At 41.7% G+C, this 25,368-nt stretch overlaps 1 protein-coding gene across 1 annotated transcript in view; it reads left to right on the top strand.

Annotated features, from left to right (window-relative positions):
• The first annotated feature begins 23,366 nt into the window (after positions 1–23,366).
• LOC106585965 (integrin alpha-2) overlaps positions 23,367–25,368 on the top strand; it is a 50,660-nt gene continuing 48,658 nt past the window's right edge. Inside the window, exons 1-2 of the mRNA XM_082968773.1 lie at positions 23,367–23,410; positions 24,058–24,216. Coding sequence (XP_082824899.1) covers positions 23,367–23,410; positions 24,058–24,216 — 203 coding nt within the window. The remainder of the gene's footprint in view (positions 23,411–24,057; positions 24,217–25,368) is intronic.

Genomic DNA, 25,368 nt, shown 5'->3' with positions numbered 1-25,368 from the left:
AACAATACACTACACAACCCTACAATACAATACACTACAATATAATACACAACACTACACTACAATACACTACACTACAATACACTACAATACAGTCCACTACAATATAATACACTATACTACACAACAATACACCACACTACACTACACTACAATACAATACAATACACTACACTATACCACACTACAATACACAACACTACAATACACTACAATACACTATACCACACTACACTACAATACACTACACTACAATACACTACACTACAATACAATACACTACAATACACTACACTACACTACACTACACTACACTACACTACAATACAATACACTACACTACACTACACTACACTACAATACAATACAATACACTAAACTATACCACACTACACTACAATACACAACACTACAATACACTACAATACAGTCCACTACAATATAATACACTATACTACACAACAATACACTACACTACACTACAATACACTACACTACAATACACTACAATACAGTCCACTACAATATAATACACTATACTACACAACAATACACTACACTACACTACAATACACTACACTACAATACACTACAATACAGTCCACTACAATATATACAAAATACTACACAATATAATACACTATACTACACAACAATACACTACACAACCCTACAATACAATACACTACAATATAATACACAACACTACACTACAATACACTACACTACAATACACTACAATACAGTCCACTACAATATAATACACTATACTACACAACAATACACCACACTACACTACACTACAATACAATACAATACACTACACTATACCACACTACAATACACAACACTACAATACACTACAATACACTATACCACACTACACTACAATACACTACACTACAATACACTACACTACAATACAATACACTACAATACACTACACTACACTACACTACACTACACTACACTACAATACAATACACTACACTACACTACACTACACTACAATACAATACAATACACTACACTATACCACACTACAATACACAACACTACAATACACTACAATACACTATACCACACTACACTACAATACACTACACTACACTACACTACAATACAATACAATACACTACAATGCAATACACTACAATGCAATACACTACACAACATTACAATACACAACACTACAATACACAACACTACACTTCTCTACACCACACTACAATACACTATTCCACACTACAATACACAACACTACAATACAGTCCACTACAATATAATATACAACAATACACTACACTATACCACACTACAATACACAACACTACACTACAATACACTATACTACAATACAATACACTACACTACACTACAATACACTACAATACACTACACTACACTACAATACACTGAACTACACTATACTACACTACACTACACTACACTACAATACACTACAATACAATACACTACAATACACTACACTACACTACACTACACTACACTACAATACACTGAACTACACTATACTACACTACACTACACTACACTACAATACACTGAACTACACTATACTACACGACACTACACTACAATACACTACACAACACTACACTACACAACACTACAATACACTACACTACAATACACAAACTACACTACAATACACTACAATACACAACACTACAATACAATACACTACACTACACTACAATACAATACACTACAATACACTACAATACAATACACTACAATACACTACACTACACTACAATACACTACAATACACTACACTACACTACAATACACTGAACTACACTATACTACACTACACTACACTACACTACAATACACTACAATACAATACACTACAATACACTACAATACACTACACTACAATACACTACACTACAATACACTGAACTACACTATACTACACTACACTACACTACAATACACAACACTACACTACACAACACTACAATACACTACACTACAATACACTACACTACACTACAATACAATACAATACAATACACTACAATACACTACACTACACTACACTACACAACAATACAATACACTACAATATAATACACTACAATACAATATAATACACTACAATACACAACACTACACTACAATACACTACAATACAAAACACTACACTACACTACACTACACTACACTACACTACACTACAATACACTACACTATACCACACTACAATACACAACACTACACTATTACAATACAATACAAAATACTACACCACAGTCCACTACACTACACTACACTACACTACACTACACAACACTACACTACACTACACTACACTACACTACACTACACAACACGACAATACACAACACTACAGACCACTACACTACAGAACAGAAGGATTGTCTGTCCCCGTCCAGCCACACCGTACACTGCTGGAAACAACAAAACAACGTAATATGTCCTGGCTGTACGATCATTAGTCTCCTATCAGTCCCCCTCCCCCAGATCACCGCTTGCCTACGTCCCAAACGGAACCCTATTCTCTATCTAGTGCACTACTTTGACCAGGGCACTTATCCTTATATAGTGCCATATGGACCTTGGTCAAAAGTAGTGCACTATATATAGGAAATAAGGGTACCAATTGGGACACATTTAAGGGAATTATGGAGCAGAAGTTGCTTTCTCAATGGACATCAGGCCTGGCCCAGGCTAAAGGGAGGTGACACGGAACATAATGCACTGCAACACCAAATGGCTCATAAAGTCAGGCCCCCGGGGGCAGGAAGTGTCCAAACTCAGCACCAATGGCTAATGTAGAGTAGCCCTCCTTCCTGCCTGTGCGCTCTATTAGCTTGAAGGCAGAAGAAAGACACACACAGCTGCCCCTACAGCACACAGTATGGATGGGAGGGTGTGTATGGGAGGGTGTGTATGGGAGGGTAGTTATGGGAGGATATGTATGGGAGGATATGTATGGGAGGGTATGCATGGGAGGGTATGTATGGGAGGGTTAGTATGGAAGGGTAGGTATGGGAGGGTAGGTATGGGAGGGTAGGTATGGGAGGGTATGTATGGGAGGATAGGTATGGAAGGAAATGTGTGGGAGGGTATGTATGGGAGGGTAGGTATGGGAGGGTGTGTATGGGAGGGTGTGTATGGGAGGGTGTGTATGGGAGGGTAAGTATGGGAGGGTAAGTATGGGAGGGTATGTATGGGAGGATATGTATGGGAGGATATGTATGGGAGGGTGTGTATGGGAGGGTGTGTATGGGAGGGTGTGTATGGGAGGGTATGTATGGGAGGGTATGTATGGGAGGGTATGGATGGGAGGGTGTGTATGGGAGGGTGTGTATGGGAGGGTGTGTATGGGAGGGTGTGTATGGGAGGGTATGTATGGGAGGGTGTGTATGGGAGGGTGTGTATGGGAGGGTGTGTATGGGAGGGTATGTATGGGAGGGTATGTATGGGAGGATATGTATGGGAGGATATGTATGGGAGGGTATGTATGGGAGGGTAAGTATGGGAGGGTGTGTATGGGAGGGTGTGTATGGGAGGGTAAGTATGGGAGGGTATGTATGGGAGGGTATGTATGGGAGGATATGTATGGGAGGGTATGTATGGGAGGGTATGTATGGGAGGGTATGGGAGGGTATGTATGGGAGGGTATGTATGGGAGGGTGTGTATGAGAGGGTATGTGTGTTTATTTTTTTAATTGTAATTTTAAATTTTTGGAGGGGTTGATCAGCTTTAATATTGCAGATAGATTGTAGGTTATATCAATTGAATTGTTGCATTTTTTTTATATATATATACTTTTCCCCCTCTAGCCTACCATCCCTACCCTAATCGGAGAAAACTAATGGACAACAATACTTCTAATGCTACGTACAGCTACAGTGTCTTCAGAAAGTAGTCACACCGCTTGACTTTTTTTTCACATTTTGTTGTGTTACAGCCTGAATTTAAAACGGATTAAATAGAGGTTTTTGTGTCACTGGCCTAAACACACAATACCCCAGGATGTCAAAGTGGAATGATGTTTTTAGAAATGTTTACAAAATTAAAAGCTGAAATGTCTTGAGTCAATAAGTATTCAACCCCTTTGTTACACCACACGTACAATTATATTTAAGTTTCCTCGTTCGTGCAGTGAATTTCAGAAACAGATTCAACCACAAAGACCAGGGAGGTTTTCCAATGCCTCTCAAAGAAGGGCACCTATTGGTAGATGGGTGAAAACCAAAAAAGCAGACATTGAATATCCCTTTGAGCATGATGAAGTTATTAATTACACTTCGGATGGTGTAGCAATACACCCAGTCACTACAAAGATACAGGTGTCCTTCCTAACTCAGTTGCCGAAGAGGAAAGAAACCGCTCAGGGATTTCACCATGAGGCCAATGGTGACTTTTAAACAGTTAAAGAGTTTAATGGCTGTGATAGTTGACAACGGAGGATGGATCAACAACATTGTAGTTACTCCACTAACCTAAATGATAGAGTGAAAAGAAGGAAGCCTTTACAGAATACAAATATTCCTGCTTGCAATAAGGCACTAAAATAAAACGGTAAAAAACAAGGCAAAGAAATGAACTTTGTTTTGAATACAAAATGTTATTTTGGGGGCAAATCTGCCACAACACATTACTGAGTACCACATATTTCCAAGCATGGTGGTGGCTGCATCATGTTATGGGTATGCTGGTCATCGGCAAGGACTAGGGAGGTTTTTTGGGGGATAAAAATAAATTGAATAGAGCTAAGTACAGGTAAAATCCTAAAGGAAAACCTGGTTCAGTCTGCTTTCCAACAAACACTTGGAGACAAATTTACCTTTCATCAGGACAATAACCTAAAACACAAGGCCAAATATAGACTGGAGTTGCTTACCAAGACAGCATTGAATGTAGCTGAGTGACCTAGTTACAGTAAATATTGTACAATCCAGGTGTGGGAAGCTCTTAGAGAGTTACCCAGAAAGACTCACAACAGGGACCACAGCCAAAAGTGATTCTAACATGTATTGACTTTAAAATGTTATATTTTTGTATTTCATTTTCAATATATTTGCTAAAGTTTTTAAAAACAAGTTTTCACATTATCGGGTATTGTGTGTAGATGGGTGAGAATTAGTTTTACACCATTTTTGAATTCAGGCTGTAACACAAAATGTGATTAAAGCAAGGGGTGCAGTACTTTCTGAAGGCCCTGTACTTCTCTCACATTTACACGGTAGTTAAATAATTAGACAAATATTCCTAGTTTTTCTTTCATCAAGTGCTGGATTTTCACATACAGTTGCCAATCCACCATTCATTCTGATCTGAACTCCAACCCTCTGATATCCACAGATTAACTCATCTTTCCCAGTATAATGCCATTGAGTTATTTCCTTTTGCAATACCTCCCTCCATTTGACTGTGATGTCTTATGATGATGATGATGATGATGATGATATGTCCTGGATCTCCCGATTTCTAACATTTCTATATAAGTTGCCCTAAAAATAAATACTTTACCTGAGAGTATAACGGGTGTGTTTGTTATGTGTGTTCGTCACCCTCCTCACCCTCCTCTTTACAACTCTCCACCCTACGGTGAAAAGCAGCCACCCGTGCTAAAATCCGTCTGTTTTTTAATTAATCACGCCAGTACAAAGGCAGTCAGTCAGTCGCAGGCGGCAGCGCGAATTAAGTCCAAATCAATGGCACAAGCCAGAGGCCCGGGCAGTCGATATTTTACGAAGTGCAAAAAAGCCCTGTGAGTCTCGGGCTCCCTTTGACTGACCTTATACACACACACACGCACGCACGTACGCACACACACACACACACACACACACACACACACACACACACACACACACACACACACACACACACACACACACACACACACACACACACACACACACACACACACACACACACACACACACACACACACACACACAGTCACAATAAATGGACGCCCTGGGGTGTGAGTCAGCCTAGTCTGGTCTGAGGCCTAGCTGCCTAGTCTGGTCTGAGGCCTAGCTGCCTGGTCTGGTCCTCAGTGTTTACTGGCTGCCTGGTCTGGTCCTCAGTGTTTCCTAGCTGCCTGGTCTGGTCCTCAGTGTTTCCTAGCTGCCTGGTCTGGTCCTCAGTGTTTCCTAGCTGCCTGGTCTGGTCCTCAGTGTTTACTAGCTGCCTGGTCTGGTCCTCAGTGTTTACTAGCTGCCTGGTCTGGTCCTCAGTGTTTCCTAACTGCCTGGTCTGGTCCTCAGTGTTTACTGGCTGCCTGGTCTGGTCCTCAGTGTTTACTGGCTGCCTGGTCTGGTCCTCAGTGTTTACTGGCTGCCTGGTCTGGTCCTCAGTGTTTCCTAACTGCCTGGTCTGGTCCTCAGTGTTTCCTAACTGCCTGGTCTGGTCCTCAGTGTTTACTGGCTGACTACCCAGAAGGTCTGACTTCTCTTTGTTCCTTCCTTGAGTATAGACGAGGGTATAGATCAGCACGACGGCTCCGGCAGGCACACAGCACATCACATAGCTAACAAAAGGACCGAGAGAAGCATTGACATGGTGAGTGACCCCCCCCCCCCCTGTAAAGGTTACTGTAGCTAGGTCAGGTCTGGTCTGACATGAAATTCAGTCAGCAAGCATGCAGCCCAGTGCACCTCATACAAATATAATTTAATAGAATACCTTCGAATAGAACAGAATAACGAATAAAAAACAAGTTGGTTTATAATATACGTTTTTCATTGGTTAAAATAATAGTAAGAGAACATGATTGATTTTTTTTTTCTTCATTTCATCCTTCAATTGTTAATATTCATCGAGTTGAAAACCTAAAATGCTATTACTATTTTAAAACCACCAGCCGGACCCATTAACTCGCTGTCTCTGAGATATTCAGCGACTGTGCCATGGTCGAAGGCCAGGGGATGCAGCTAGATGGCTAGTAAGCCATGCAGTGTGAAAATAACACTAGGTCATTATCTAAAGCTAATGAGGTGTGTGCGGTGTGAGCAATGAAAAAAAAAATAGTAGGTCTTCTACTCCGGCTTCTGTTTAACAGAACAATTTTAGAAGCTTTAATTTAAAAGAAAATGGCCCAGTTGTGTTCAAATTCTATGTTTTAGATCAGCTAATGAAATTAACAGTGTAAAAGTGTGAAGAAATGTGATTCCCTGATATATGCTGGTTGAGAACACTATCTACACAGGACCTACCAATCAGTAGGTTTGCATGAGCGAGAGTTTCGTATTTTCCATCACCAGGCAGTAAATGTACTAATAGGCCAATAAGAACGAAATAACAGCTGCCAATAACAGCTAGTTTTCACCCCCCCCCCAACTCAGATAACTCCAAGACAGTCCTTGCAAAATCATTGCTTGAGAAAATAATTTTTGCTGAAAAGCTTTTTATTTCCCAATTTATGGTAATCTATTACAGTAAGATATACTGTTTTCACATTGAAAAAAAAAACCCACAAAAAAAACAGGGCAATATTTATACAGCCCCCTTTACAAACAGGCCTATTTTTAACCACGTTATACCCCCCGTGCGCATGCCATGGTGTGTAGATGTCGCTGGGGTCTATTTGAATAAATCCATTGAATATACATAAAAAATAAATCCATTAGTAATTTATTTTGGCAAGACTTAAGAAACATCATAAGACTAATAACATGTATTTTCAAACAATAGAATGCCATATTTTGAGTTGAATTATGTTACGTCCAAATTAAGGAAATTAAGAGTTTATTATTTTGTTCATTAAATACACAAGACACACCTACCCGATCACAGTCAACACACACATACAGTATTTGTAGTAAGAATATAATGCAATGATACAGAATAAAACACAAATAATGTTGTGCCACAGGAATTGTGGAACTGCTGTAATATAAAAGCGATATTTTGAAAAAGAGCCCAAGCCCATGCTTTTTTCATCCATATTTCATCTCTTTCCTACCCTCACTCCGCTTTGTTAGGGAGCAGGCGTAGGGTCTTTCCTACCCTCACTCCGCTTTGTTAGGGAGCAGGCGTAGGGTCTTTCCTACCCTCACTCCGCTTTGTTAGGGAGCAGGCGTAGGGTCTTTCCTACCCTCACTCCGCTTTGTTAGGGAGCAGGCGTAGGGTCTTTCCTACCGTCACTCCGCTTTGTTAGGGAGCAGGCGTAGGGTCTTTCCTACCCTCACTCCGCTTTGTTAGGGAGCAGGCGTAGGGTCTTTCCTACCCTCACTCCGCTTTGTTAGGGAGCAGGCGTAGGGTCTTTCCTACCGTCACTCCGCTTTGTTAGGGAGCAGGCGTAGGGTCTTTCCTACCCTCACTCCGCTTTGTTAGGGAGCAGGCGTAGGGTCTTTCCTACCCTCACTCCGCTTTGTTAGGGAGCAGGCGTAGGGTCTTTCCTACCGTCACTCCGCTTTGTTAGGGAGCAGGCGTAGGGTCTTTCCTACCCTCACTCCGCTTTGTTAGGGAGCAGGCGTAGGGTCTTTCCTACCCTCACTCCGCTTTGTTAGGGAGCAGGCGTAGGGTCTTTCCTACCCTCACTCCGCTTTGTTAGGGAGCAGGCGTAGGGTCTTTCCTACCGTCACTCCGCTTTGTTAGGGAGCAGGCGTAGGGTCTTTCCTACCCTCACTCCGCTTTGTTAGGGAGCAGGCGTAGGGTCTTTCCTACCCTCACTCCGCTTTGTTAGGGAGCAGGCGTAGGGTCTTTCCTACCGTCACTCCGCTTTGTTAGGGAGCAGGCGTAGGGTCTTTCCTACCCTCACTCCGCTTTGTTAGGGAGCAGGCGTAGGGTCTTTCCTACCCTCACTCCGCTTTGTTAGGGAGCAGGCGTAGGGTCTTTCCTACCGTCACTCCGCTTTGTTAGGGAGCAGGCGTAGGGTCTTTCCTACCCTCACTCCGCTTTGTTAGGGAGCAGGCGTAGGGTCTTTCCTACCGTCACTCCGCTTTGTTAGGGAGCAGGCGTAGGGTCTTTCCTACCCTCACTCCGCTTTGTTAGGGAGCAGGCGTAGGGTCTTTCCTACCCTCACTCTGCTTTGTTAGGGAGTTACCTACATCATGATACCCATAGAAAAAAATTGCGATCTATGTTTTCAAAAGAGTGTGAGTCTCATGTTCATATTTCACAACCTGCACAGGCTTTTGGAGTTGCCTATACATGATCGAGCAAGTTAATAGGCCTACTCTTGATTAAGGCTACATGTATAGCATGCTAAATGTTTCTGATCAGTGATAGATTAACCACTTGATTTAGGCTACATTATAGCATGCTAAATGTTTCTAATCAGTGATATAGGCTACATTATAGCATGCAAAATGTTTCTGATCAGTGATTTAGGCTACATTACAGCATGCTAAATGTTTCTAATCAGTGATTTAGGCTACATTATAGCATGCAAAATGTTTCTAATCAGTGATTTAGGCTACATTATAGCATACTAAATGTTTCTGATCAGTGATACATCAACACTTGATTTAGGCTATATTATAGCATGCTAAATGTTTCTGATCAGTGATTTAGGCTACATTACAACCTGCTAAATGATTCTAATCGGTGATTTAGCCTACATTACAGCATGCTAAATGTTACTGATCAGTGATTTAGGCTACATTATAGCATGCTAAATGTTTCTGATCAGTGATTTAGGCTACATTATAGCATGCTAAATGTTTCTAATCAGTGATAGATTAACACTTGATTTAGGCTACATTATAGCATGCTAAATGTTACTGATCAGTGATTTAGGCTACATTATAGCATGCTAAATGTTTCTAATCTGTGATTTAGGCTACATTATAGCATGCTAAATGTTTCTAATCAGTGATTTAAGCTACATTATAGCATGCTAAATGTTTACTGATCAGTGATAGATGAGCCAACAAATAGATGAGGTATACCACCTCCCCTCGCCTAGACAGAAACCAATTAACCAAATAGCCTATACAGATGGAGGTTCAGTGAAACACAATCACGTTGATTGATTATCAGACAAGTCAGTGAAGTCACAGTGTTTTGGTAGGTAGGAGGCCTAGGCTACTAAATGACTGTGAGTGAAGAGCAAAATAATTCACTTGCTAATTAAATTACATAACATGGCAAAATGTTCTATTTAAATGAATCAACTAGACAAGATGATCATGAGCAGCACTCGCCTCAACATAACAAACGTTTCCTCAAGACTAACTTTAGCCGAACCAATATCCAAACAGAAATTCAGTTGAAAACTAAAAATGTGACAGTTGTCTCAAAGCAGTCCCAATCAAAACGGTGCTGAACTTAACAAATTGACCACACGCGGGTAGGCTATTGATTAAAATGTATTGCAAAGATTGAATGATTTTGGGAGTTTTAGTAAGCAACAATTTGATACATGCCTTCCATTGCATTAGCCTATTTTATTCCAATATGTTTTGTCATTCAGTGATATTTATCCCCACGGTAATTCATCATGGTTCCATCCAGTTATGATTTAAGAAAACAGTGTCACGCCTCGCAAAGTTGCGAACTGCCAGGAGGTTTAACGGGGTGCTGCATAGCAACCAGCAAGAGTTTAAGAGAGTACTGCGTGCCAATGTCGCCTCAGCATTACGGCTATGTTTCATACTAAACCGTACGCAGAACTTTACCCAAACGATTACTAGGTTGTTTGGCGGAAACACAAGTTTTGGCTTTAATACCGGCAGTATCTTTCAGACATAAAAAAGAAAAAGGTGGGGAAGAGTTGGCAGTATGGTAAAGATACCGGTAAGGTAAAGATACCGGTATGGTAAAGATACCGGTATGGTAAAGATACCGGTAAGGTAAAGATACCGGTATGGTAAAGATACCGGTAAGGTAAAGATACCGGTATGGTAAAGATACCGGTATGGTAAAGATACCGGTAAGGTAAAGATACCGGTATGGTAAAGATACCGGTATGGTAAAGATACCGGTATGGTAAAGATACCGGTATGGTAAAGATACCGGTAAGGTAAAGATACCGGTATGGTAAATTTGGCAGTATGGTAAAGTTGGCAGTATGGTAAAGTTGGCAGTATGGTAAAGTTGCCAGCATGGTGGTAAAGTTGCCAGTATGGTAGAGTTGATGGTATGGTAAGGTATGGTAATGTTGACAATATGGTGAAGTTGGCAGTTTGGTAAAGTTGACGGTATGGTAAGGTATGGTAGAGTTGACAAAATGGTAAAACAGACAATATGTTAAAGTTGCCGGTAATGTAAAGTTGGCGGTACGGTAAAGTTAGCGGTATGGTAAAGTTGACGGTATGATAAAGTAGACGGTACAATAAAGTTAATGGCACGGTAAAGGTGAAGGTATGGTAAAGTTGGCGGCATGATAAAGTTGACAAGATGGTAAAGTTGGGGGTATGGTAAAGTTGACAGTATGATAAGGTATGGTAAAGTTGACAATATGGTAAAGTTGATGGTATGGTAAAGTTGGCGAAATGGTAATGTTGATGGTACGGTAAGGTATGGTAAAATTGATGGTATTGTAAAGTTGACGGTATGGTAAAGTTGACGGTATGGTAAGATATGGTAAAGTTGACAATATGGTAAAGTTGGCGGTATGTTAAAGTTGACGGTATGGTAAGGTATGGTAAAGTTGACAGTATGGTAAAGTTGACGGTATGGTAAGGTATGGTAAACTTGACAGTATGGTAAAGTTGACGGTATGGTAAAGGTGACGATATCATAAAGTAGACCATATAATAAAGTTATTGTCACAGAAAAGTTGATGGTATGGTAAAGTTGACGGTATGGTAAAGTTGATGGTATGGTAAAGTTGAAGGTATGGTAAAGCTGATGGTATGGTAAAGTTGAAGGTATGGTAAAGTTGACGGTATGGTAAATTTGACAGAATGGTAATGTTGGCAGAATATTAGAGTTGACTGTATGGTAAGGAATGTTAAAGTTGACGGCATGGTAAAGTTGACGGCATGGGTAAAGTTAACAGAAAAACGTCTTCATACTTATTTGTTACCCAGAAATAATTGTATATTGATATAGAAGTGCCATCATTGGGCCTTTAAAAACCTTCAGAAGGAGACGGACAGACAGACCTTCCATTATACACCACATCCATTACATTCTCTAGTTCACTTCACACTGCCATTTCCACTTATGTGACAACATTGTTCACTGACTACAGCTCAGCGTTCAAAACCATGGTGCCCACAAAGCTCATCACTTAGCTTAGGACTGTGAGACTAAACACCTTCCTCTGCTACTGGATCCTGGACTTCCTGACGGGCCGCCCCCCCCCCCCCAGGTGGTGAAGGTAGGCAACAACACATCCGCCACGCTGACCCTCAACACAGGGGCCTCTCAGGGGTGCGTGCTTAGTCCCCCTCCTGTACTCCCTGTTCAATCACAACTGTGTGGACAAGCACGACTCCAACACCGTCATTAAGTTTGCTAACGACACGATGGTGGTAGGCCTGATCGCCAACAACGACGAGACAGCCTATAGGGAAGAGGTCGACGTCAGCAAGACATTGGAGGAGCTGAATGTGGACGACAGGAAATGGAAGTCGCACCCATTCACATCGACGGGTCTGTTGTAGAGAAGGGTCAAGAGCTTCAAGTTCCTCGGTTTCGACGTCACTACGGAATTATTAACACGGTACACACACACACACACACACAATGGTGAAGAAGGCACGACAACGCCTCTTCCCCCTCAGGAGGCTGAAAAGATTTGGCATGGAGCCCCTCAGATCCTCAAAAAGTTATACAGCTGCACCATTGCATCTCCACCTGCATATGGCAACTGCTCGACATCCGACCACAAGGAGCTACAGAGGGTAGTGCGTACATCCCAGTGCATCACTGGGCCAAAGCTTCCTGCCATCCAGGACCTCTATACCAGGCGGTAAAGCCCTAAACATTGCCAAAGACTCCAGCCACCCAAGTCGTGGACTGTTCTCTCTGCTACCGCATGGCAAACGGTACCGATGGAACAACTCTGGAATCAGCTTCTAACCTCGAGCCATAAGACTGCTAAATAGATGGTCTGGGTATCTAATGTTTAACTATTTAGCGCATACACAGCTGCTACTTTTTATTATCTATCCTGTTGCCTAGTCACTTTACCCCTTGCCTATATGTACACATCTACCTCAATTACCTCGTACCCCTGTACATAGCCTCGATACTGGTACCCCATGAAGCCAAGGTATCTTTACTCATTGTGTATTTATTCCTTGTGTTATTATCTTCCATTCTTTTTGTTCAATTTTTCTCTCTACATTGTTGGGAAGGGCCAACAAGTAAGCATTTCACTTGTTAGTCTACACCTGTTGCTTGTGAAGCATGTGATGAATACAAGTTGGCTACTGTTGTTGACGGCGACCTGAGACAAAGCAAAAGCTGAGGCCAAAGACAGACACAAAGTCAGAGAAGATGCTGTGGTCATACGACGCAGAGGACTAAGTAAGAAAGTACCGTTTGTTGGTTTTTAGAAGTTGGCTCTCCACTGTTGTAATTTGGCTTGGCTTCTCCGACTATGGCCAATCCTTCTCATGTATAGCATACAGTCCAACCCATACATGGATTTGCAGCCATTACAAGTTGGCTTGTGTTATTGGCGTTCTTGGCTTTTTCCGACCGTGGCTATTCCTTTCAATATTGACCCGTTGCTATAGCCGGGCAGAACTGCCAGATGAACCAGATTGATTTTTTTAGCTAGTTTAAGTTTTATTCTGAAACTGGATCTTCGACTCAGACCACCGTGGGAATGGGTCTCACTCACACACACAGACACAGACACACACACACACACCACACACACAGACCATGGGGACAGGCCCTGAGTTCTCTGATCAATGTTGCGGGTGCCTGTGAAGTCCAAGAGAATCAAGATAACACTCTGTACTTGGAGTGTCCAAACACACACACACACACGCACACACACACACACGCACACGCACACACGCACGGAAAAAGTGCTTGCGCATCTAACTTTCTCCTGAGACCCTGATCTAGTCAAGGTCGAACCAAACGTAGACCAATACTGCCATCGTCTGGCAACTTTACATACTTCACATGGACAGTGAATATTACATTTACATTTTAGTCATTTAGCAGACACTCTTATCCAGAGCAACTCACAGTAGTGAATGCATACATTTCATACTTTTTTTTCTTCTCTTCTCCATACTGGTCCCCCGTGGGAATCAAACCCACAACCCTGGCATTGCAAACACCATGCTCTACCAACTGAGCCACACGGGACCACCAATTAGAGTAGGCCTAATTTTATTCTTTGTAAATGACAGGAAAATAGTCGATAACAGTAAATATCTTTCATCTGACAAGCAACACAAAACATACTGATCCTGGAACTTGATAATAACACAATAGACATCTTATAAATAGTATCATAGCTTCTATAGTAGCTAAAGCAAATTGATGTAAAAACATGATTTATTATATTTTTTTTAAAACACTTGACCAAAGGATATTTTTGGGGGACTTGGGACAGGCCCTACTTCCTTAAACTCTGTGTACCAATCTGTGATCAACATCTTGATAAACTCAAAAGATGTCAACAGAAGTGTCTGAATATCTTATTATGGGAATTTGACAGTTGATGACTGACTGGTGGATGGTCGGTTCTAGAACATTAACTTTATATACTAATCAGTCACGGACTAGCCTACACTCCGTACACGGCCTAAGCTAATCATGCTATGTAAAATTTGATAAAACTGTTTATTGAAATTATGTTTTATAACTGCAGTAATAGTAATATTTTTGTCATTTTCATTTTGACTTTTGAGCAAATACAACCACCGACTCTTTCCTCGTTGCCATAAGATGGCAACTTAACGTTAATGCGCCAATTGAAACTCAACGAGGAAAGAGTTGATCGTTTTATTAACATTTTATTTAAAAAAGTATGGATTTCAGCAAACAAAGAAAAGGCACGCAGCTAGAGAAAGACAAACAATGGATGGTAAGGGTTTAAGAATTTGTTGAGTTTTGTTTTAAGAGTCCCGACCCTTGTTCTGAACGTTAGAATACTTGCGTTTTGGTTTTAGAAACATACGGAATGTATATTTCATGTGAGTAAGAAATTATTTTTGAAAAAAAAAATCTAAAGTTTAATTACTACACACCGTTATAAAGTTAGGGTTCCCACACGGCCATATTTCCATTTTACAGCGCGTGTTACGTAAGACAGATGGAAGAGAGAGGTGTACCTCTGCTAATTAGCTATCTGTGTCTCCAAACACCTGTCTGTAAAACAGAAAACGGATGCCACAAAAACGTGTTGTCAGTGAAAAAATACTGTCGGGTACGACTGTGTTAACCTGTTAAAACCGTACAATAAGTGCATATTTTACATCTGTGAATCAAATTTTTTTTTTGTGTGATATGGAAGTAGAGGGTTTTTATGTTTCTAGAAACCGTACCCGCAATGGAGAATCGATTCACGTTTAGATGGAGTACACGGCGGTTTCGGCATCCAGAGCCAATTCACATTTAAACAGGACACGTAAGGTCCTTGGACTTTAAGGAGTAACGTTAGACTCAATTTAGTTCATTATTGAGCTTGTCTCCGCTCAACTCCAAGGATGTGATTTACATCGTGGAGTTGAGTTTAGTCAGCAAATATCAGTGTTTGTTTATTCAAATTAGTTTATTCAAATCCACATGTTTATTGCTTTGAAAGTTATGCCACTGCAGTTTATTCTGTGATTGTTTGGAGAGATGTAGTAACCCTAGGGTAATTGTTTTGGTGGTCCCAAACCCGTCCTCCAGTAACCCTAGGGTAATTGTTTTGGTGGTCCCAAACCCGTCCTCCAGTAACCCTAGGGTAATTGTTTTGGTGGTCCCAAACCCGTCCTCCAGTAACACTAGGGTAATTGTTTTGGTGGTCCCAAACCCATCCTCCAGTAACACTAGGGTAATTGTTTTAGTGGTCCCAAACCCATCCTCCAGTAAGGTCATCGTTTTTCAATTGTGCGTTTTGTATTTCAGTTCATATTTACTGTTTATTCAGAAATGCAGTGTTCACTTTTACAAGAAGTGTTGTTCATGGTCTCTTGGTTTTTCTCTTCTGTGGTTTTGGTCTTCTGTGTGAATTCGGTCAGTTGTCTCACTGAAAAAACTGCAGCATGACAGAGCCTGGTTCTACTTGTTATGACCGTTGAGTTAGTGGTTAACTAGTTCTACTAGTGAGTTAGTGGATACCTAGTTCTACTATTGAGTTAGTGGTTAACTAGTTCTACTATTGAGTTAGTGGTTAACTAGTTCTACTAGTGAGTTAGTGGTTAACTAGTTCTACTAGTGAGTTAGTGGATACCTAGTTCTACTATTGAGTTAGTGGTTACCTAGTTCTACTGTTGAGTTAGTGGTTAACTAGTTCTACTATTGAGTTAGTGGTTGCAATGCTGATACTTCACCCTCTGACGGCACACTTGTGTCTTTGTGGACGGTAACATGACAAGAACGGGACAGAGAATTTTGGCCTGTTATTTAAATGAAACTTTAAAAGGTTATATAGGCTATTATTTAATAGCTGTGAAAATAAACCAAAACTGTATCTACATAATGTGGTTAAACCTTACCAGACAGATGTACAGTAATTATGTATACTTTATCACTACTTGATATAGTTTTACTTAATAACTTTGATAGTAACACACTACTTTAGGGCGTACTCAGTGTGCCCATACATCGATTGAATCCTCCACTCATCACGAACCGTTGATTTGGTTTTCATCAAGGAACCTACTGTTTCTCCTCCAATAAAACTCTACCCTGACATCTGTCACCGAGCCGGTCAATAGATCAAATCAAATCAAATCAAATGTATTGATATAGCCCTTCTTACATCAGCTGATATCTCAAAGTGCTGTACAGAAACCCAGCCTAAAACTCCAAACAGCAAGCAATGCAGGTGTAGAAGCACGGTGGCTAGGAAAAACTCCCTAGAAAAGGCCAGAACCTAGGAAGAAACCTAGAGAGGAACCAGGCTATGAGGGGTGGCCAGTCCTCTTCTGGCTGTGCCGGGTGGAGATTATAACAGAACATGGCCAAGATGTTCAAATGTTCAACAGTGGCCAGGAGGCTAAACATGGTGGTAAAGCAAAGTCTGTCTCTGTCTGTCTCTGTATGTCTCTGTGTCTGTGTGTCTGTGTGTCTGTCTGTCTGTCTGTCTGTCTGTGTGTCTGTCTGTCTGTCTGTCTGTCTGTCTGTCTGTCTGTCTGTCTGTCTGTCTGTCTGTCTGTCTGTCTGTCTGTCTGTCTGTCTGTCTGTCTGTCTGTCTGTCTGTCTGTCTTGTCTGTCTCACTCAACAGATGGGGTCACAATGCTATTAATTCAGGAGATCTTGTCTACAACACAATGCCAAATATAGAAGTGTTTGGCATGAAGCATTCATTTAGATGTACATTATAGAACTCAGCAGACCAATGATGCATCCATTGTGATGAGTTAGTCAGAAAGTTCCCCATCCTGGTCTCAGCTCTGTCTGGGTGTTTATAATAACTGTCTCTACGCAGGTGGGCTATACTCTAGGGCTCAATGCAAAGCAAAAGCCCTTGATTTTGATTTTGATTCCAGAAATTCAAACATCATCATGATAAAAATAACATGTTTACTGATGAGGAACTTGATTTATATTGGCCAAATTAACATTTGGGAGGAAAGAGAGGAAGGCTCCTCACCACTCTCAGCAGAGTATCTTACCTAGTAATATTCAGATTATCTCATTTTGCTATTTTGTAGCTTTGTCAACTATGTATGTGTTTTCTATACCTGTCCGCTCCTCTCCCTGTAGGTTTTACAGAAGTTCCCCACCCAGTGGCTGCAACCCTGCTAATTTAGTGTACCCTGCGAACACAACCCATGTAGAATTCCTGGTCTCCATGTTTGGAACTACCGATCTAGGGTCAACAAGACAGAGTTTATCCCAGCCCATGCTGCCCTTTCAGGCCAGCATTCTGGAGTCGCCTCTTCACTGTTGACGTTGAGACTGGTGTTTTGTGGGTACTATTTAATGAAGCTGCCAGTTAAGGACTTGTGAGGCGTCTGTTTCTCAAACTAGACACTCTAATGTACTTGTCCTCTTGCTCAGTTGTGCACCGGGGCCTCCCACTCCTCTTTCTATTCTGGTTAGAGACAGTTTATGCTGTTCTGTGAAGGGAGTAGTACACAGCGTTGTACGAGATCTTCAGTTTCTTGGCAATTTATCGCATGGAATAGCCATCATTTCTCAGAACAAGAATAGGCTGATGAGTTTCAGACAAAAGGTCTTTGTTTCTGGCCATTTTGAGCCTGTAATCGAACCCACAAATGCTGATGCTCCAGATACTCAACTAGTCTAAAGAAGGCCAGTTTTATTCCTTCTTTAATCAGAACAACAGTTTTCAGCTGTGCTAACATAATTGTTGGCCTATCACTAAAGGGTTTTCTAATGATCAATTAGCCTTTTAAAATGATAAACTTGGATTAGCCAACACAACGTGCCATTGGAACACAGGAGTGATGGTTGTTGATAATGGGCCTCTGTAACCTATGTAGATATTCCATAAAACAAATCAGCCGTTTCCAGCTGCAATAGTCATTTACAACATTAACAATGTCTGCACTGTATTTCTGATCAATTTGATGTTATTTTAATGGACACATTTTTTTTAATTTTCTTTCAAAAACAAGGACATTTCTAAGTGATTCCAAATTTTTGAGCGGTATTGTATATACTGTATATAAATATATATTTTCTGAGCTTTTTTATATCTCCTAGATATAACAAACACTTCAAAACTGTGAGGACAGACGCTGGGAGACGAGAAGCAAGTGAGCAGGCGTGACAAAATCATTGTTTCTTAAATTGAATTTTTGTCTGTCATTTTTTTGCCATTTATGAATGTTATTCAATGTATTTCTCTAGGCTATAGTAGTAAAGGCCAAATTCTATATTTTATCAAATAATATATTTATATATACTGAACAAAAATATAAACGCAACATTTAAAGTGTTGGTCAAATGTTTCATGAGCTTTAATTGTCTTTCATTGTAATTATGCTACTGTAAATAAGAACAGTTACGACGCCAAACTGCAGTCAGGTCACGACCCTGGTGAGGACGACGAGCACACAGATGAGCTTCCCTGAGACGGTTCCTGACAGTTTGTGCAGAATTCTTTTGTTGTTGTGCAAACCCACAGTTTCATCAGCTGTCTGGGTGGCTGGTCTCAGACGATCCAGCAGGTGAAGAAGTGTGGAGGTCCTTGGCTGGCGTGGTTACATGTGATCTGCAGTTGGCCCGGTTAGACGTACAGCCAAATTCTCTAAAACAATATTGGAGGCGGCTTATGGTAGAGAAATTAACATTACATTTTCTGGCAAAAGCCCTGGTGGCATGCTCCCTCAAAACTTGAGACATCTGTGGCATTTTGTTGTGTGACAAAACTGCACATTTCAGAGTGGCCTTTTATTGTCCCCAGCACAAGGTGCACCTGTTTAATGTTATGAGGTTTAATCAGATTCTTGATGTGCCACTCCTGTCAGGTGGATGGATTATCTTGGCAAAGGAGAAATGCTCACTAACAGGGATGTAAACAAATTTGTGCTTAAAATTTGAGAGAAATAAGTGTTTTGTGCTTTATTGAACATTTATGGGATCTTTTACTTTAGCTCATGAAACATGGGACCAACATTTTCTTTCACGATACAAACAGGAGAAGGGCTAAGTTTATAATACAAGTGACCAATGGCTAAAAAACAGGAAGTAGTTTACTGGAAGCATATCACCATCACCTTTATTACCAGGAAAAACACGCCCATCCCCCCTAACCCCGCCTCCACTCGCCCATCGCCCCCCTAACCCCGCCTCCACTCGCCCATCCCCCCCCCTAACCCCGCCTCCACTCACCCATTCCCCCCTAACCCCGCCTCCACTCGCCCATCCCCCCCCCTAACCCCGCCTCCACTCACCCATTCCCCCCTAACCCTGCCTCCTCTCCAAAAGAGTACCAAAACTCAGTGCAGAGAAAAGAGGACTTGAAGGAAGGTGGAGAAAAATTGTCATCGCAAGGACCAATAATGAAAATAAGTTGTTTGACCAAAGAACATTTAAGATTGGATGCAAACATCAATTGAATGCTTCAAAATATTTTTCTATATTATTGAATTTTTAAAAAAAATCTGAAAATTCTATATTTTTTCTTCAATTTTTTTCTTCATTTTTTGCCCAACATGCATTAATTCACTTTCGCTTAAAATATTTGTTTTCTTCATTTTTACGTTCTTTTCTTTTTCTTCTTTTGGGACAATTCTTTTGAACTCTCATTGGCTCCAAACTCCTCTTCCTCTCTCAGGAACATCATTTCTACCTCAACACCCAGACAGACCGACTGTGAAGAAACTTGTTTGTAAACAAGTGAAGAAAAAAAAATATATTTTGTTTTTTACTTTTACATCAAAGGAATAATGGACCTGAAAATGCAATCTATCGGAAGGAGAAGGAGTATCTTTGTTACATTTCTAATTCTGAGTAAGTAACTTTTTAAACAGATAAATAAAAAACACTTACAATTTATAATACGTTTTTTTTTTTTCATTCTATGTACATACACTTTTCGATAACGACTTTGATTGTGAAAGAGCTGCATATTTTCATGTGATATAAGAGTTTTCTTAGGTAGACGGGTAAATTACAATAAAAGGAAGTGCTTGTTTTACACATGGAACCTAACGTTTCCTTTAGTTTGTATGAACTTGCAAAAGTAACTATTCTGTGTAACACCATAGCATACGATAATATGCCCTATTTTTTTAAGTGTGTTTTGGCTATTTATGGGGATGTTTTCATATTTATTTATTTTTTACAATAAACACATTTCTGATAACGTAACGTTTAAAACTCACACGTTGATTTCATAATTTATCAATCAATCAAAACCCTGTTTTTACCTGTATTTTCACTACATCCTGCTAATAATCAGTATACTGTATGAACCGGAATTTCAAAGAACATAACACAGCTATACTTCAGTCTCAGTGGACACCTCCTCTGGAGCAGATATACGTCTATATTGGTACTGAGGTCTCTAGTATCTTCAACATGAACCATATCCACTTTGTAATGGAAATGATTTATTCCCCCAAGTGTGGGGTTGTGTGACCCCTACACGTTTCTGTGAACATTTAAAATTAACTATATTAAAGTGTGTATCGTCTGATGCACATTTTTATGGACCTTCGACCACTTAGCCACTTCGCTCTACTGGGGTGGCAGGTAGCCTAGTGGTTAGAGCGTTGGACTAGTAACCAGCAGGTAGCCTAGTGGTTAGAGCATTGGGCCAGTAACCAGCAGGTAGCCTAGTGGTTAGAGCGTTGGGCCAGTAACCAGCAGGTAGCCTAGTGGTTAGAGCGTTGGACCAGTAACCAGCAGGTACCCTAGTGGTTAGAGCGTTGGACTAGTAACCAGCAGATAGCCTAGTGGTTAGAGCGTTGGGACAGTAACCAGCAGGTAGCCTAGTGGTTAGAGCGTTGGGACAGTAAGCAGCAGGTAGCCTAGTGGTTAGAGCGTTGGACTAGTAACCAGCAGGGTAGCCTAGTGGTTAGAGCGTTGGACTAGTAACCAGCAGGAAGCCTAGTGGACTAGCGTTGGACCAGTAACCAGCAGGTAGCCTAGTGGTTAGAGCGTTGGACTAGTAACCAGCAGGTAGCCTAGTGGTTAGAGCGTTGGGCCAGTAACCAGCAGGTAGCCTAGTGGTTAGAGCGTTGGGCCAGTAACCAGCAGGTAGCCTAGTGGTTAGAGCGTTGGGACAGTAACCAGCAGGTAGCCTAGTGGTTAGAGCGTTGGGACAGTAAGCAGCAGGTAGCCTAGTGGTTAGAGCGTTGGACTAGTAACCAGCAGGGTAGCCTAGTGGTTAGAGCGTTGGACTAGTAACCAGCAGGTAGCCTAGTGGACTAGCGTTGGACCAGTAACCAGCAGGTAGCCTAGTGGTTAGAGCGTTGGACTAGTAACCAGCAGGTAGCCTAGTGGTTAGAGCGTTGGGCCAGTAACCAGCAGGTAGCCTAGTGGTTAGAGCGTTGGGGCAGTAACCAGCTGGTAGCCTAGTGGTTAGAGCGTTGGGCCAGTAACCAGCAGGTAGCCTAGTGGTTAGAGGGTTGGACTAGTAACCAGCAGGTAGCCTAGTGGTTAGAGTATTGGGCCAGTAACCAGCAGGTAGCCTAGTGGTTAGAGTGTTGGACTAGTTACCAGCTGGTAGCCTAGTGGTTAGAGCGTTGGGCCAGTAACCAGCAGGTAGCCTAGTAGTTAGAGCGTTGGGCCAGTAACCAGCAGGTAGCCTAGTGGTTAGAGCGGTGGACTAGTAACCAGCAGGTAGCCTAGTGGTTAGAGCATTGGACTAGTAACCAGCAGGTAGCCTAGTGGACTAGCGTTGGACTAGTAACCAGCAGGTAGCCTAGTGGACTAGCGTTGGACTAGTAACCAGCAGGTAGCCTAGTGGTTAGAGCGTTGGACTAGTAGCTGAAAGGTTGCTAGATCAAATCCCCTGAGCTGAGAAGGTAAACAAATTGTCGTTCTGCCCCCTGAATAAGGCAGTTAACCCACTGTTCCTCGGCCGTCATTGTAAATAAGAATTTGTTCTTAACTGACTTGCCTAGTTAAATAAATACTGAGATTGGGCCTTCGACCACCTAGCCTACTGTTCACTCTACTGAGATTGGGCCTACGACCACCTAGCCTACTGTTCACTCTACTGAGATTGGGCCTACGACCACCTAGCCTACTGTTCACTCTACTGAGATTGGGCCTACGACCACCTAGCCTACTGTTCACTCCACTGAGATTGGGCCTACGACCACCTAGCCTACTGTTCACTCTACTGAGATTGGGCCTACGACCACCTAGCCTACTGTTCACTCCACTGAGATTGGGCCTACGACCACCTAGCCTACTGTTCACTCTACTGAGATTGTTTTAATGGAAATGTCATTAGTGGGAGTGTGACACTGGGCAACTTACTAATTCAGACTTACTAACTAATTCATACTTACTAACTAATTCAGACTTACTATTTCAGACTTACTACTAATTCTGACATACTAATTCAGACAATATGCTTTCCAGAAAGAATCCCATATGTTATTTTAACATCCTTTATATGTCACATACCCCAGCTAATTAATGCCTACAGTAATACATACCACACCTACACATTGCAAAATGCCTTTCAATTGGGAGGGGGGGTTGGGGGGGGCAAGGTATGCCTCTTGCAAGTTCCATTTGAACTCATGCCAGAATACAACATGTGTTACACTGCGCATGGTTGTCTTTCAATTGGTCATACGAGAGCAGCACATAGCAAAATAGATAACTGATTATAGATCTACGGGCATGAACAGTGATACGAACTGGGAGCCTGATGTGCCACGAGGCTTGTGAGTAAAACAGCTCATAAAGAGGAATACATGCCCCCTGTGATCTTCTCAAAAAAACACTTCCTACTCTAGACATTGGCCCACAAAGTACCCATGTTGGGCTCTCTCTCTCTCTCGCTCCCTCCTTCTCTCTCTCTCCTTTCTCTCTTTCTCCTTCTCTCTCTTTCTCCTGCTCTCTCCTCTCCTTCTCTCTCTCTCGTTCTCTCTTCACCTCCATCAGCACTGCTGTTTGAGGATGTATTGTGTGTGTGTGTGTGTGTTATCCATTCCTTTATTGCTCATCTGTGAAGAACATCACATGACATGTCCATAGACTCAAGGGGGAAGTTTGACCACTGGTCTTTATGACAGACTGGTCTTCATGACAGACTGGTTGCTATTCATGGCAATAAACCATCTGATCATTCCATCATCACACAATATTAAATGGAAAACAAAATCAAACCAGTCAACTTCCATGTTGAATGACTTCCTTGTGCCATCTTGTTTTTATATCTACAAATGTTTCTGAAAGAGCTTTGTATTTCCTATATAGTCCACTAATTTTGACAAGAACCCTAGTCAAAAGTCGCAAGCACCCTCATTGTCACAGAGAACACGCATGAGTTTGTTATGTGTAAAGACTACTGCTAATCCCTTATTGTCAGTGTGAAGCCCTCTTTCTGTCTGCTCTTCACCCCAGTGCACACGGTTTGGTGCTCTGAAGCCTTCAATGTGGGAACCGCAGACGCCAAGGTCTTCTCTGGGCCTGCTAACGAACAGTTTGGCTACACTGTCCAACAACTAACCAACCATCAAGGCAAATGGTAAGAAACTTGCACACAGCTCTCCAAATCCCTGGTTGAAGGCTATAGACTAGGGATGTTGTGGTGACCGTATTACCGCCACACCGGCAGTCACGTGTCATGAAGGCAGTCAAATTCCATGTGACCGTTTAGTCACGGTAATTAGGCTTCCCCAAACTCTGATGCTGCTGATGGTCATTAGTAGCCTACCGAACTTGCTAACTGCCTGGTACTCAGCACTCTATTGTCCCTCTAATCACTCTGACGTCATAAATGCTATTGTGATCAAAAATCTAATCAAGCACTTCATGAGAGCCCATGAGCTCATGTTGCGCAACATTTCTATAGGCTATGCAATTGCATGAGAAAACAGAGTGATGGCCTCTACTAAAAAGAGGAGGATCCCATCTGCCTTTTTATAGGCTAGGCATACTATATTTATTTCTCAACTTTCCTAATATTAAGCACGTTGCTTCGCTTTACAACAGGAGTATAGCCTACCTGGCTAGGATGAAAATTAACCACTGAAAAGCGTCCTCCATTCACTATGTAAGTGCATAGATTAAATGGGTTAGAAGGATTACTATATCCTATCCCAGGTATTCCTTAAAGAGGTGGGGTTTCAGGTGTCTCCGGAAGGTGGTGATTGACTCCGCTGTCCTGGCGTCGTGAGGGAGCTTGTTCCACCATTGGTGTGCCAGAGCAGCGAACAGTTTTGACTGGGCTGAGCGGGAACTGTGCTTCCGCAGAGGTAGGGAGGCGAGCAGGCCAGAGGTGGATGAACGCAGGGCCCTTATATTAAAAGCATTATATGCATAATCACATTGGTGGTCACTTTTTGATAATGGTATTTTTCTGCTAATGGAACATTCGTTCCTGTAGACTACTGCCATGTGCTCATTGCTACGCTTTTAATGTGAAGAAATAGCCTAATAGGTTATAAACCTTTTTAAGATAAATGTTCTGATCTGTCGCATCAGCCACAAGTTGTTTTGATGCTAGTGGTTGTATTAATTTGGGATCTATCGCATCACACAACTGTCCCAGACTATGTTTGGGATATTTATTTCTCGCACAGAATAGAATAGGTTGACTTTTGTACTATGGGGGATAGTAGATTGACATGCTAGTACTCATCTTGTTGGCTGACAGTTGGACAGTTCTTCCAATATC

This window comes from Salmo salar, chromosome 24 (assembly GCF_965601325.2).
Source record: "Salmo salar chromosome 24, fSalSal1, whole genome shotgun sequence".
Lineage (NCBI taxonomy): Eukaryota > Metazoa > Chordata > Actinopteri > Salmoniformes > Salmonidae > Salmo > Salmo salar.
This window is presented reverse-complemented; position numbering and strand designations above follow the sequence as displayed.